Genomic DNA, 14243 nt, shown 5'->3' with positions numbered 1-14243 from the left:
TCTGGAGTGCCTGGTGGGTGGGGGTTTGGAGTTTCGGGACAATTCTATTGATCCATTAAGTCAGGCAGGCTCAATTAAGCAGATCAAGTATTTTAAATTCTTTTCTTTTTCTTTGACGTAGAGTGGGCCTTCCCAATAACGAGGTGGACCAATTTCATAAAGAGCTCAGGCAACAATTTATGATTTCTTTTTTGTTGTCGTCAGGGGAAGAAAAGTCACTTTGATGCTGTTTACTGGCTAGTTTTGCACCAAAAAAATCCTGAAGAATAAAAAGAGAAAGCTTCAAAAGTATCCTGTTAACGGGACACAGATTTTTGTCATGCTTCCCGACCCATCTGCTTCAACTTAGGGCTATGAAGCTGGAGGAGTGAGGGGTGGGATGTGAGGGCTGGTGTTGGGGGCTGTAGAGGGATGTAATATTTAGAGAGGACAGTGGAGGAATGTTTTGGAATGAGAAGGAGGATGAGGAGGGGTGTGTGTGTGTGGGGTTGGGGCCTACTATGTTAGGTGTTGAAGAGTATTTCCAAACAGCAACAGGCAAGCCACATTACTCAAATCTCTGTATAATCTAAAATAGCCCCTCTCTTTAGTCCCGTGGGGAATCAGAACAGATTGGGAAGTCTGACATTTTTGGGGGGGGTCAACACAGTTACCCCTGGTGATGCTCTTTGTCTTAGTGAAGTATTGATGCCCCCCTTTTCCGTGTCCTTTTCTCTCTTCTCCTTTATTTCCCCCTCTGTCTCCTACCCCCTCTGTCTTCTGCACCATTCTAACAGTCCCCTAAGGACCCTAGGACCCTAGTCAGCCAGTCTGGCTGGGGCTGCCCCTGGTGGTGCCTGTGCTGGTTAAGCTCCCAGTGGGCCTTCCTTGGGAAGCAGTCTGTTTGTAAAAAGCGGGGGGCCCTGCGCTCGTAGCCACAGGGAAGGGGGCTCGCTATCTGTGCTCGGGCCGACCCCCTAATGCACCCTTGCCGTGCGCCCTATTGAGGCCTAAGGAAGCGTGAAAAATCGCTTCAAAAACCAAAGTGCTAAGTCTCCTTGTTATACAAGGCCAATTTTCGGCACCGACCCCACCCTTCCAGCCCTCACTCTGTGTGCCCCCCCCCACCCCTCTCTCACACACTTCGTCAGGCTCGGCGGACTTCGTTAAAGTGAGCCAGGGCCCTTTATCGCATTATTTAATTGGCCATTCCACAGCAAACTGCTACTGCCGTGTCCCCCTGTTGCTCGCTGCTCCCCCCTTCCTCCCTCATCCTGCCTCCCCCCAACTCCACCCCTCCTCCTTTCCCTCTCCTGACTGTCCTCCCCCACCCGCCCTCTTCCTCCCTCATCCTGCCTCCCCCCAACCCCACCCCTCCTCCTTTCCCTCTCCTGACTGTCCTCCCCCGCCCCCCCCCTCTTCCTCCCTCATCCTGCCTCCCCCCAACCCAACCCCACCCCTCCTCCTTTCCCTCCCTCCCTCTCCTGACTGACCCCCCCCCGTGACCCCCACCCAGTCCCCTCCAGACCTCTCTCTAGGTAATTAGCCGAGGGGGGGGGGGGGGGGGGGGCTTGGTGCTGGGCTGGGCTGGCCGGCATAAAGGGGATGGGACGATGGGAAGCGGCGTTCGCTGGGCTTCCCTGTCTTCCCCTGTGCTGTCCTCCCTCCCCTCTACTCCCCCGGACTCCCCTGGACTCCCTGCAGGGCAGCTGCTGGACAATAGCAGCTGTGTAAACCCCCCCAAACTCCCCATTACACTCTTATTAGCATAATTTAATGCAGGGGCCCCCCAGGGGTGTATCCTCCCTGTTCACCCACGACTCCGTGGCTTTGCATGACAGCAACTCCATCATCAAGTTTGCTGACGACACAGCGATTGTAGGCCTGATAACCAGCAACGACAAGTCAGCCTATAGGGAGGAGGCAAGTGAAATGGCATTGTGGTGCCAGGACAACAACCTCTCTCTCAACGTCAGCAAAACAGACGAGTTGGTTGTTGACTTCAGGAAGCAGAGGAGGGGACACGCCCCGATCCACGTCAATGGGACTGCAGTAGAGCGAGTCAGCAGTTTAACGTTTTTCGGGCTTCCACATCACCTATGACTTAACATGGACAACAACACCACAACTCTTGTCAAGAGGGCACAACAGCTTCTCTACTTCCTAAGGCAGCTGAATAAATTCGGCATGCCACCCAGGTCCTACCGCTGCACCATCGAAAGCGTCCTGACCAGTTGCATCACGGCCTGGTATTGGAATGGCTCAGTCCACGACAGCAAGGCCCTCCAGCGAGTGGTGAAGTCGATGGCCCAGTTCATCACTGGGGCTGTGTTCCCACCCATCCAGGACATCTACTTGAAACGGTGCCTGAGGAAGGCCCCGCAGCATCATTAAGGACCCCACAGAGCCACGAGCTGTTCACTCCCTTATCGTTGGGCAGACGGTATAGGTCTGATACCAACAGGCTCAGAGACAGTTTTTATCTACAAGCCATCAGACTGCTGAACAATTGAACTGGACTGACCACCTGCACTGACTCTCCGCACCGTAGTGTAGGAGAGTTGAAATGGTTATTCCAGCGAACTTCAAATGACTAGAATAGTACACATAGCAGAACATGACATGCAGGTTAAGGGTCAGTGGACCAAGCCCGCGAACAGAAATATTCCAAGTTCAGACAGAACGGGGAATCAGATCGCTATGATCGTCAGGAACGTTACTTTTGGTTTATATTTTCATTTGTACTGCCTAGTACTGCCTGTTGATGTTTCGGCGGCAACTACAGTAGCTGGACGATATTATCATCTTTGGTTTTTATTTATTTCTTTGAATACATTTTATTTCATCTGGGTGCTTACGTCGCCTGCTAGCATCCTGGTACTACCAATGATCGCTGATGCTATGTTTTGGCACTCCTCAGAAAAGCAGAATTCTACAGTATTTCATTTAACTGTTTCAAGGACAAAATTATTTTTATTTAAGTATTTATTTTGTTGTAGTGGGGGACAGTAACATTAGTACTTTCTAAAAATGATATATTTTGAATTGTTATTTTTAGCGCACATAATATAATGTAAAAGTCTGCAATAAGGTGTCTATAATAGAATAAACGTGGCAAAAACAAATGTAGACATTAGTAAATGCATTTCCATAGCTTCCAAAATATTTTTTACACTTGTGGGGGAGTGCCAAGATGGAGGCGGGGTTGCTTCAAAACAGCGCCCCCTGACAGTCATCTAGTGTATATATAAATTGTTGGGTACTACCCGTAGCTCCTGTTCTCCTTAGGTAGTGAAGGTTATTTATAATAAAGGTTACATGGAGAAAATGGATGGCCCTCCCTTCAGCAAACTATATTTTACCTAAACTCTCCCTGAACGCTTGAAAAAATACAAGTGAGCCTCCCCTATACCCAAAATAATAATTAAAACATAAAGTGGATAGCAGAGAACATCCTTACCATTTACCCTCACTTCTTGGACAGACCAGGGCCCTCATTTATCAATGTTGCGTACAACATTGTGGCTTGCTGGAGGTCATCTTGCAGGGCTCTGGCAGTCCTTGCACAAAGGCGGAGGTAGCGGTCCTGCTGCTGGGTTGTTGCCCTCCTATGGCCTCCTCCACGTCTCCTGATGTACTGGCCTGTCTCCTGGTAGCGCCTCCATGCTCTGGACACTACGCTGACAGACACAGCAAACCTTCTTGCCACACCTCGCATTGATGTGCCATCCTGGATGAGCTGCACTACCTGAGCCACTTGTGTGGGTTGTAGACTCCGTCTCATGCTACCACTAGAGTGAGAGCACCGCCAGCATTCAAAAGTGACCAAAACATCAGCCAGGAAGCATAGGAACTGAGAAGTGGTGTGTGGTCACCACCTGCAGAATCACTCTTTCATTGGGGGTGTCTTGCTAATTGCCTATAATTTCCACATTTTGTCTATTCCATTTGCACAACAGCATGTGAAATTTATTGTCAATCAGTGTTGCTTCCTAAGTGGACAGTTTGATTTCACAGAAGTGTGATTGACTTGGAGTTACATTGGGTTGTTTAAGTGTTCCCTTTATTTTTTTGAGCAGTGGATAATCGTGTTTGCATGTCAGAAAACAATTGCCTTTTATAAACATGTCATGCAATTGTATGTAATTTTACATATTAGGATAATATTTTTTAATAACAAACAAATTAACGAAATTACAGGCTAACACGGAACCCAAACCGGCTGCACGCGTGCGCCATCGTGTGCCATCATGCATACATTTATTTTGTCCCCCCACACCAAACGCGATCCCGACACGCGGGGTTAAAATATCAAAACAAATTCTGAACCAATTACATTGATTTGGGGACAGGTCGAAAAGCATTATACATTTATGGCAATTTAGCTAGCTAGCTTGCACTTGAAACCGAATCATTTCTAGTTCTCTCCTCCTTCTAGGCTTTTTCTTCTCTTGACCAAATATTGCGATTGGCAACTTTCATAAATTAGGTGCATTACCGCCATTGACCTTGTTTGTGTTTCAGTCACCCACGAGTACCTGCATCTATAAACCAATGAGGAGATGGGAGAGGCAGGACTTGCAGCGCAATCTGCGTCACAAATAGAACTGACTTCTATTTTAGCCCTTGGCAACGCAGACGCTCGTTGGCGAGCGCGAGCAGTGTGGGTGCAATGTTTGAATAATATAGATTTCTACATTTATTTTGCAACGCGAGCGCACGAGACCCGAGCGGGGGTAGTCAGGGTATAAGAATGGACAGAGAGATTTAGGCCTATGCGTTCATTTCATCATATTTCTCCAACACCAAATCAATGTGTCTTGTTTGCAATGAAACTGTCCCTGTTTGCAAATAATTAAATCTGAGACATCATTAGGAATCTGAGCATGGTACTTTCAGAAGTTAGGGGTACCTTTCCACCCCAGACAGTATACCTGCCGACGCAGAAACATGTAAGCTTTAACCGCTGGCTACTTTTCTTCCATGGTTTAAGCCAACAAGAGAAACTCACAAATGTTTCCCTAAAGGCTGTCTGGGTTTAAACATCTTCTATTGTACAGAAATTGAATAGCTCAATTAATTGATAGTCACAGAATTAGATTACTTCCCAAGCAAAGTACATGTATTGTCTCCTCGGCTATAGAAGGTCGTAACACAGCCTCTGAATGTCAAAGAAATTAAACAATGATATCCCCATATGCATCAAAGTCAAGTCGTCCCCGGGTATTTAACAGCTTGTTTCTAGCATAAAGCATTGCGGACCAAAGCTTTGTTATTGATCACTTTATTGAAAATAGATTATTTTCTTCAAAATCATAAGCTAACAATGAGTAGGCCTGTGCTTTTTAACATTAAGTAACAAGCTGTCAAAGTTGACATCCAGTCCTCCTTCTCATCTTTGCGCTCTCCTTCTCAAACTGAACAGAACATAGGCTATAGGCTAGTCCGCATGCAAGATATTCCTTTTTTTTGGACTAGGCCTAATCAAAAAACATTTTCTGACGAATTCTTTGACTCTCCTCTTGAACTGCCGCTGTCGGCCTACACAGCACAGCATTGGTTAGGCAGTGCAAAAAAAGGTTTTGATCAGCAAGAGCAAAGCAGGCTGAGGGTTGTAATATCCTTCGCAGTGTGTAATGCAGCCTTGTTTTGTTCACGCCATCCCACCAGCTATCTTAGAAATATAGCTTTGCTCTATGCTTCTCCTAGCATGCACTTTGTAGCCCATAGATCATTTGATTGAGAACACACTAAATGTGACCAGTTTCATAAAATTGGGCGTATGATGCATGTCGCATGTCACTACTTCACAGGAGAGGCATTTCTGCCTTTTTTTGGCAGAAATGCCATCTTGAACATGTGAACTTTCATATGCATTAATAACAAACTTGTATGTCATCTGTAATTATGAATAAAATTCTTAATTTACAAGCCTAGTTGGTTTAGCCACGGAAAAAGAGAGGAACCTTCCCGCTAGCCATGATTAGCTGAGATAATGGATGGGCTGGACATGCCGAGAGGTGAGAGCTGTCTATTACATGAGCTGCTCAGTGTGTGTAGATAATCCTTACTATCGCAGCTTTTTTGAAAGATATAGCCATGGAGAACTGCAAAAGACATACTGCTCTCAACAACATTGCTGCCCTAAATTTAGCAAGTGCTATTGACAAAGAATAGTGGGGAAAAGTTGTGATGGACTACTTTCTGTAGGATGATCGTGCCATGCTGACGCGCTCTGACTCTGAAAATGGATCATATGATGAAGAAATCCCTGATTTAGGTAAAAACATTGTCATTGAAGCAGACATTATAGTCTTCTGAAGACAGTGATTGGGAAGAAACTGAGATTAACAGTGTTGTTGTCACGGAAGAAATTGACCGAGTTTTGAAATCAGTGGAATGCCTTGTGGAAGGGGAGTATGAGAACGAAATGAAGAGATTAAGAAAATTTGGACGTTTGCGGAAGGAGTCGAAAGGAAAACACAGAACACCTGTCATTTAACACCTGTCTCCGGATTACATCTTCAAACTAGGGGCAACCATGGCATCCGTGACAGAGAGGGAGAAAGATCTGACGATTCTTTTGGCATTGAACAAAGTCAGTGTGAACCGGAGTGACTTGACACAACAGTCTAAGCAAGCTGTACAAACAAAACGCAAACAACAAAGGGCTTCTTCCGTAGTGAAAGGGGTTCCAGTCTGCCGTGAAGCATTCATCCATGTATACAGGTAAGAGTCTCACTAGCTGGCTCGCTAGCTACGTGTATGATCTGTGTAGTAATATTATTAATATCTCAGAAAGCCATTTGCATTGCTAGTTCTAGGTTTCTACTAGCTAGCTAACATTGAACCTAGTTGGTTAGCTTCAGCTACCTGCAGATTTATACTACATCATTGCATGCATGGCGGCTAGCTATGACAATCCGTTTGTATTACTACTGTATGGGATTACGGTTCATTGTTGAGCAAGCTAGCTAGCTAGCAACATGTATAAACAAACGACTCCACTTCGCCAGATGATTACATGACCTATCAAGTTAGCCAGGTGTGTCTGGAGCAGATTACGGCCATCTATTGTATTTCATGAAAATGTGAACAGGTCTAGACAATACTACTTCCAACACTTTAAGATACTCTGATGAAGGTCAACTGACCGAAAGCTCAGCCACAATCACATGGCCTCACATTTGAATCCTTAGAGAGATGGGCAGGGCTAAGGCTTGAGAGGGTGTGAACGCTGCTGAATGGGTGTGAACAAATAAGCGCATTCAAGTAGGTGTACCAAAAAATGTAAGTACCATTTTCTCAAAAGTGAGATAAAAAGTAGAATTACTTTCCCATTGTTCCTCAACCGCAGTGCATTGTATACTGTTTTGAAGCTCTGAGTCAGTACATTTATCCAATGTAGAAAACACTGTTTCAAATTTTGGAACATAAGATCGAAAGAGCAGTGATGTAAAGTAATACTTAAGTAGTTTTGGGGGGTATCTGTACTTTACTATTTATATTTTTATCAACTTTACTTTTACTTCACTACATTCCTAAAGAAAATAATGTACTTTATACTCCATATATTTTCCCTGACACATAAAAGTACTAGTTACATTTTGACTGCTTAGCAGGACACTGGCATCTCTACTGCCTCTGATCTGACGGACTCACTAAACACAAATGCTTTGTTTGTAAATGATGTCTGAGTGTTGGAGTGTACCCCTGGCGACCCGCAAAAAAATAAAAAACAAGACAATGGGGCCGTCTGGTTTGCTTTATATAAGGAATTTGAAATGATTTATACTTTTACTTTTGATACTTAAGTATATTTGAGCAACTCCATTTACTTTTCATACTTAAGTATATTTAAAACCAAATACTTTTCGACTTTTACTCAAGTAGTATTTTACTGGATGACTTTCACTTTTACTTGAGTCATTTTCTATTAAGGTATCTTTACCTTTACTCAAGTATGACAATTAGGTACTTTTTCCACCACTGAGAAAGAGGTGTTCGGTCACAAATAGCCTATAGGCGGACTTGATATTGTGTGACCAGCAGAGAATTAGAGATCGGGGGTGGCTTCCGGCACACATCTATATATAGCCTAATAATAATCTAATTCTAAAACACTGAGAAATATTGAAATTGTATCAATGACATGGACTAGATGTTAAAATCACCAAACGCTCCCATTGACTGAAATTGAAAAAGCATGACCCTCCCCCATTCTGTACCTTTAGATCCATCCCATTGTCCGTGAAAACACAGAAAAAGGTATGTGTTGAAAATCACTCCTGTGTAGAAGTCCATAACCTTAATAAATAAGCATCCCAAGGTTAACGATATAGGCATTGCCATAAGAGAGTGTGGGACAATTGAAATATGTAACTTTCAGGGTTTTATCATTGTTATTGATAGAGTTTTACAGAGTACTAAAAAACTATTGCTGTTGCTAGCTAGCATGTCTTTCTGTGCTGCCGATGGCTAGCATTATTGGACATTCTGGGAGATGTAGTTTAAGAACTCTAAGGTCTGAATGGGATAAATGGGATTTCACATTGTAGCTTGTTTGTAATAATACAGTGTTTTTGTACATGAGTTGTTGTACTTGAGTACTGTCAACACTGAAAGCACCTAGCAATGCATTCGAGATGTGAGACAGGATATGTTTAACTTTTCTTCATAATCTTCTATAGAACAACTTGTCAGATGGTGAATTCAAGACTGATGTGTTCCTGTCCCGTCTTTTCATAATATCATTGCAGGTATAGTGCGGCAGGTAGCCGAGCGGTTAAAAGCGCTGTGCCAGTAACTGAAAGGGCGCTGGTTCGAATCCCTGCGCTGACAAGGTGGAAAAGCCTGCCGTTCTGCCCTCGAGCAAGGCAGTTAAACAAGAACTGCTCCCCGGATCCGGATGACGTCGATTAAGGCAGTCCCCCCGCACCTCTCTGATTTAGAGGGGTTGGGTTTAATGCCAAAGACACATTTCAGTTGAATACATTCAGTTGAGCAACTGACTAGGTATTCCCTTTCCCCTCTATTGTCTTAAGAATGACTATTAAACGGTCTTTTGTATGGAAGATGGTTTATTATTTTCTTCTATACATAATGGCTGTATGAACAAATGTGATAGTGTCCATGAAAGATGGTGCGTTGAAAACGGGTGTGCTTCTGTCTTTCCATAATATAATTGGAGATATACATAAAACCTCTGAGAGACAGCCGTGGTGTCACTCTTCATTTCTTGGTGGTTCCGTGGTGCATATGAAGAGTGCCACCGATATAGCAAACATACGCTCACTCCCGCACACACACACCCACACATACATACACACATCCACGCACACACTCTCTCTCTCTCTCTCTCTCTCTGTCACACACACTGTAGCATTGATAAGATAATTAGGGTTAATTGGCAAAAAACATGAATCAAAGTATCCTATCAATCAAATTCTCTAACCAATTGTCTTTAAATGGAGAAGGTGATACGGAGACGGTAAGTTAGTAAACAAAGACTTGTTATCACGTTGTAACGGAATGAACATGGACGCACACTCACTCCCCATTGATAAGAATGGTGAGGCAAACTGTCCTGGGATTCCTGCACGCTGGATCAACTCCCCCTAGTGACCACTATAAGAGCAAGTACCCTATCACAACCACACACATCAGTCCGTCTTTTCCACTGTACTGTGTACAGAGCACAGTTGCAACAGTCAAATTATGGAAATTATAATAGATTCTACAACTGATAAATTGATCAAATAGCCTCAACCAAAAGTATGTGTTATGACTATATGCGTCAAAGAGGTCAAGTGCTGAACACTACTCCAAAATATGGAACATTTGAGTGACCAAGCATAAAATGTGTCTAAAAACGTCTAATTAGCTGTTAATGACAAGAGACTGTGTTGATAGTAAGTTACTGTCAGTTGCATCAACATTCGTTTATAGAAGCCTGATTATGCATAATTAGGCCTACCCATTAAATAATTTTCTCCATATCAGTTGCGTTATTGACAGCTCCATATATTCAACTGAAAACAACCTTTGGGGCTCAAACATGATCCTCTCATCAGTGCGGTTAGTCAGCATGGGAAAGGTAACGTTTAGTAAGGCTATCCATGACCATTTATAGCTTTAATTGCGCGCTTATTTTGTGACCCCAAAGTTCAAACAGCGAATTCCTGTGTGCGGACAGAGGTCCTCGTGAACAAAGGTGGAATGTGATGCTCGTTTTCCGTTACAACCCCTCGGACACGCTACTAAACGTTTCCCACCATTCTCATGGGAATGTTATAAACTGGGAAACTATCTACCTCAATTAAATATTGACAGCGTATTGTTACCTCGAGTGCGTTGCAGTAAGATAGTAATTGCGCACAAGTTACGAAATATGAGGAGAGACAGGCAGATTGCAATGTAATGAGAGCATTGCTACTGTAGCTGTAGTGCTATATTGTGACTATTTTATTTTGGGGAGAAAGCAAAAGATGTGGCTACATCACAGTTTAGGATATAATGTATCTGTCAGTGATAAATCGGTTTCTTTAGGACCCTGTGGATAGTGTGATTGTGGCCGATATTTTCCACATTCTGTGAGGGGAGGGGGCCGAGGGGTGCTGTCAATCATAGTGAAAGTGGCAGTGGTGGGCAGGACCCGCTGACACTTTGTACCGTCGGAGGGGGATATTTAACTTGGGTTTGAGCACCGCTCGCAACAGACACACTCATACACAGTGTGTCTAAGCAAAGAGACGCTCAGCGCCAAGTCTCAGACCTCCTAAAGAAGGAGCAAGTAAGTAGGCGCTACTGTAGCAGCTATCAAAGGAGTAAAGATTCTCCCCCAGGAATTACTGCAAACACTGACCGGGCAAAAGACTGCAGAACTTGGGCTGATTCGACCATGCAACCGCGCTGGGACTTGTAGCTCTTTTTGATATCAATAGCGAAATCATCAATGTCATTGAGGTGAAAAGGGAAATCAAACTGAACTGAACTTAAACTGGCATGTTAGCTTTTGCGTTTGATATGCATTTTATTCGTGTCAGTTTATATTAAGTTGTGAAGTTGTTTTCGTTTTAAATTTTGGTGCGCAAAACCACTGTGCGTCCTGGAGGGGTATTTGTAGGGGTAAAGCTACATTTTGGTTTGGATAGACCTTTTCATCAGGACCGGGAAATGGTTCTGCTTGCATAGGTGTGGGAGAGAGACTACAGTGGTGCGTTTTGCCAAAGAGAGGACATCTGACTACACGTGGACAATTTCAGTGAGGTCCCAACAGAACGTTGGAATATCGTACTGGGACTGAATAAAGTCACACGACACCTCTCATCCCATGGATTCTAAACTCGCGTTTGGACTTTCTTAAAAAAGGGGGGTGCTAGGACAAGTTGAAAGAAGCCACGTTCATAAAAGTCGTCTGTAAAAATAACATTGACCAAGACAGCCCTAGTTGCCGGGCCCATGACATTTAAAACTTGGTGAAGTACTCTTTTGTGCGCCCTTCTCTCTCTGGGCGTTCTGGATCTATTTTGTCTCTGAGGAGAACGCGGATCTTTAGAAACACTTTATTCCACGCAACTCTCGCCTCAGCCACTGTCATCCAGTCTAGACAATTTGTCGTGGCTTTGAGTGTCCCTGGCGTAACCATGACAACAACAAGAACCCCAAAGTGAATTTGAGAAAAAGAGTGAAACGGGAGAGTGGGTGAATAGAGTTTTTCCATTTTGTTTTGTGCCCTTTTGGTTAAGCCTAAACTTTGTTCTTTTTTTTCTTCTTCTTTTTGTTGTTGTTGAGAAGAGGCACTCCGCGTTCTACAAGATTGCATCAGCAGGCAAACATAAGAGGCAGATTGCTAAGGTTCCCTAAAAAGAAACTCCACTCCATGTCATTCAAACCCGACGTGGTCTATTAAAAAGGATCGTCTTGCTCGTGCCTCTACTTCGACTATTTATGAAGCCCCCGGGCTACTCATTTCAAAGTGCACAGTAGCGGTGAAAATAACTCAATATTTAATACACCCTGGGAGCCATCACGCAAAGTTAAATATGGGCTTCTCACAGACGCTACTCGTTTATGTACTTGTGTCCATTCACCTTGGAGTTTCTCAACATTATCTACGCCTGCGCCCCTCGCCCAGCGAGCACCTTCCGGTGCCAGACCTCAAGGAGGACCCAGACCCGGAATACGACCCCCGGGAACAGGACTTGGCCGAGAGGACTCTGCGGAAAAAGCTCGGCAGCAACTTTGATCCCAATTTCATGTCAATCAGCTCGCCCATGCTGGTGAACCTCTCCGTGCAAGAAACCCAGATGAAACTTCAAGGACCCATGCCCAACGAGGTTAAAAAGCTGGATCTCTCAGAGACCCCCTACGGGAAGCGGGTAAAAGTGGGCAAGAAAGCCCGCAGGAAATTTCTGCAGTGGCTGTGGACGTATACGTACTGTCCGGTGGTGTATACCTGGAAGGATTTGGGCTTGAGGTTCTGGCCACGCTACATCAAGGAGGGAAACTGCTTCAATGAGCGCTCTTGTTCCTTCCCCGAGGGGATGTTTTGCAAACCTGTCAAGTCAATCACCAAGACTTTCCTCCGGTGGTATTGTCAAGGGTTTTTAAGACAGAAATATTGTACGTGGATACCGGTGCAATACCCAATAATCTCGGAGTGCAAGTGCTCTTGCTGAGTTTCAATGGAAGTAGTAGGGTCGGGGAAGTGGACTGGAAATATACGGTTTCTATTGCACTGTAAACTCTGGACAGAGGTGGGCACCATAGCAAATCTATTTTTTTATATAGCATTTTAATTGAAATGCCAACATTGTACATATTTAAGAAAAATGCAGCTATTTTTTTTTAATGAACAGGACCATATTTTATTTCATCCCTGAAACGTGTTTTTGGGGGAACACAAGCACTTCAGAAAGAAGAGCTTTTATTTTTTATGAAAAATTTAAGATGGAATGCATATACAACTTCTCCAAGAAGTTCACTTTTTTCAACTGAACATTGATGCTGACTGTTAATTCACTGCAATGCTGCCTAGAGTTTTTGTATGATATTAATATCAATAATAATTCAATTGAAAGTTGAGGATAAAGATATATATAAGGCGTGAACTCAGCTTTTGGAATACATAGTATTGTAGAAATAAACAAATCTGTATGTTTTATTTATTATTTTAACGATTGTGAGTATAGAACATAAGGAAAGAAAATAGCAGAGTATACCAGAAATTATGGGAGATGTCTACTTGAATATTTCTAAAAATAAAATAAAAAGTAAACATATCAGTGTAAATGTTATGGTTACACGTTTTAGCAATAAAGTCTATCTTTTCAACATGTATTAGTGTCAAGCAAGTTGCTTATAAAGTGTGCCCCTGTCCAAGGGGGGCGTGTATGGTCGTGGAGTGGAATGGAGTTGCTAAATGCACAGTAAGTCCGAGCTGAAATGAATCGGGATGGGGGACGTTACTGACGCTCCACGCTGTCACTGTGATTTTAGAAACGCGTGATTTACTATGTTGTGTAATGCGCAACACATACTTAAAACTTCTCGACGGAATTGGCATTCATTGTTTGAGCCAGCGGAGAAGAGAGGCCATGCGTATCCATCCCATCTCTTACGCAAACGCTAATTTCTCGCATCCAAGGTCTTAACACAACAGTAACATATGATTAAGACATTTCAAACACTGTCCGATGATGACATGGCGGGTTATACGCAAGCCAGTGTCGTCTGGGTCTGTGCTATTCACTGGAAGCACTGCTGCACGAATACCTACTGAGGTAGAGCAGGCAGGCGCCTTTTCAAGCCCTATGACAGCATGCGAAAAAAACAAAGACCATAAAACAATGGTCAACTGTTTTTGACGTTACCAGACTATTAATTGGAGAACGTCTGAGCGGCCTGCAAATTAAAGAGATATGGTCAATTACTCCATGAAATCAAAGCAACGACTCATTTAGCCTACTCCAAGTAGGGGTTTTATGGTGTTTATATTATTATTTAAATACAATCAACAACTTAAATAGTCGCCATTAACCAATGTTTAGAACATTATAAAATGTTCTTAAACTGGAGCTCTATTATTTCCCACAACACACCATCTTGTGCGCGTTAAAGTGATTTGTGTCTGCGGGCTGAGTTGGATTTGACACTTGCCGCACGGTTATTGTGACAGATATACTGAAGGGATTTTGTAAGGAGAGGAGAGCGGCAATATGCCAGCGGAGGAGGGGGGCTGCTTTCCTTACTGTCAGCTTCTT

General features: G+C 43.6%; 1 protein-coding gene across 1 annotated transcript; it reads left to right on the top strand.

The window, feature by feature from the left end:
- The first annotated feature begins 10660 nt into the window (after positions 1-10660).
- Positions 10661-13318, top strand: nog2 (noggin 2). The gene has a single exon (XM_055923813.1). It carries the CDS (start codon positions 12024-12026, stop codon positions 12657-12659), a length of 636 nt encoding a protein of 211 aa, XP_055779788.1. The 5' UTR covers positions 10661-12023; the 3' UTR covers positions 12660-13318.
- The last annotated feature ends 925 nt before the right edge of the window (positions 13319-14243 follow it).

The sequence above is a fragment of the Salvelinus fontinalis genome, chromosome 1 (assembly GCF_029448725.1).
Source record: "Salvelinus fontinalis isolate EN_2023a chromosome 1, ASM2944872v1, whole genome shotgun sequence".
Taxonomy (NCBI): domain Eukaryota; kingdom Metazoa; phylum Chordata; class Actinopteri; order Salmoniformes; family Salmonidae; genus Salvelinus; species Salvelinus fontinalis.
The sequence above is the reverse complement of the archived record's forward strand: the minus strand, read 5'-3'. Positions and strand labels throughout refer to the sequence as shown.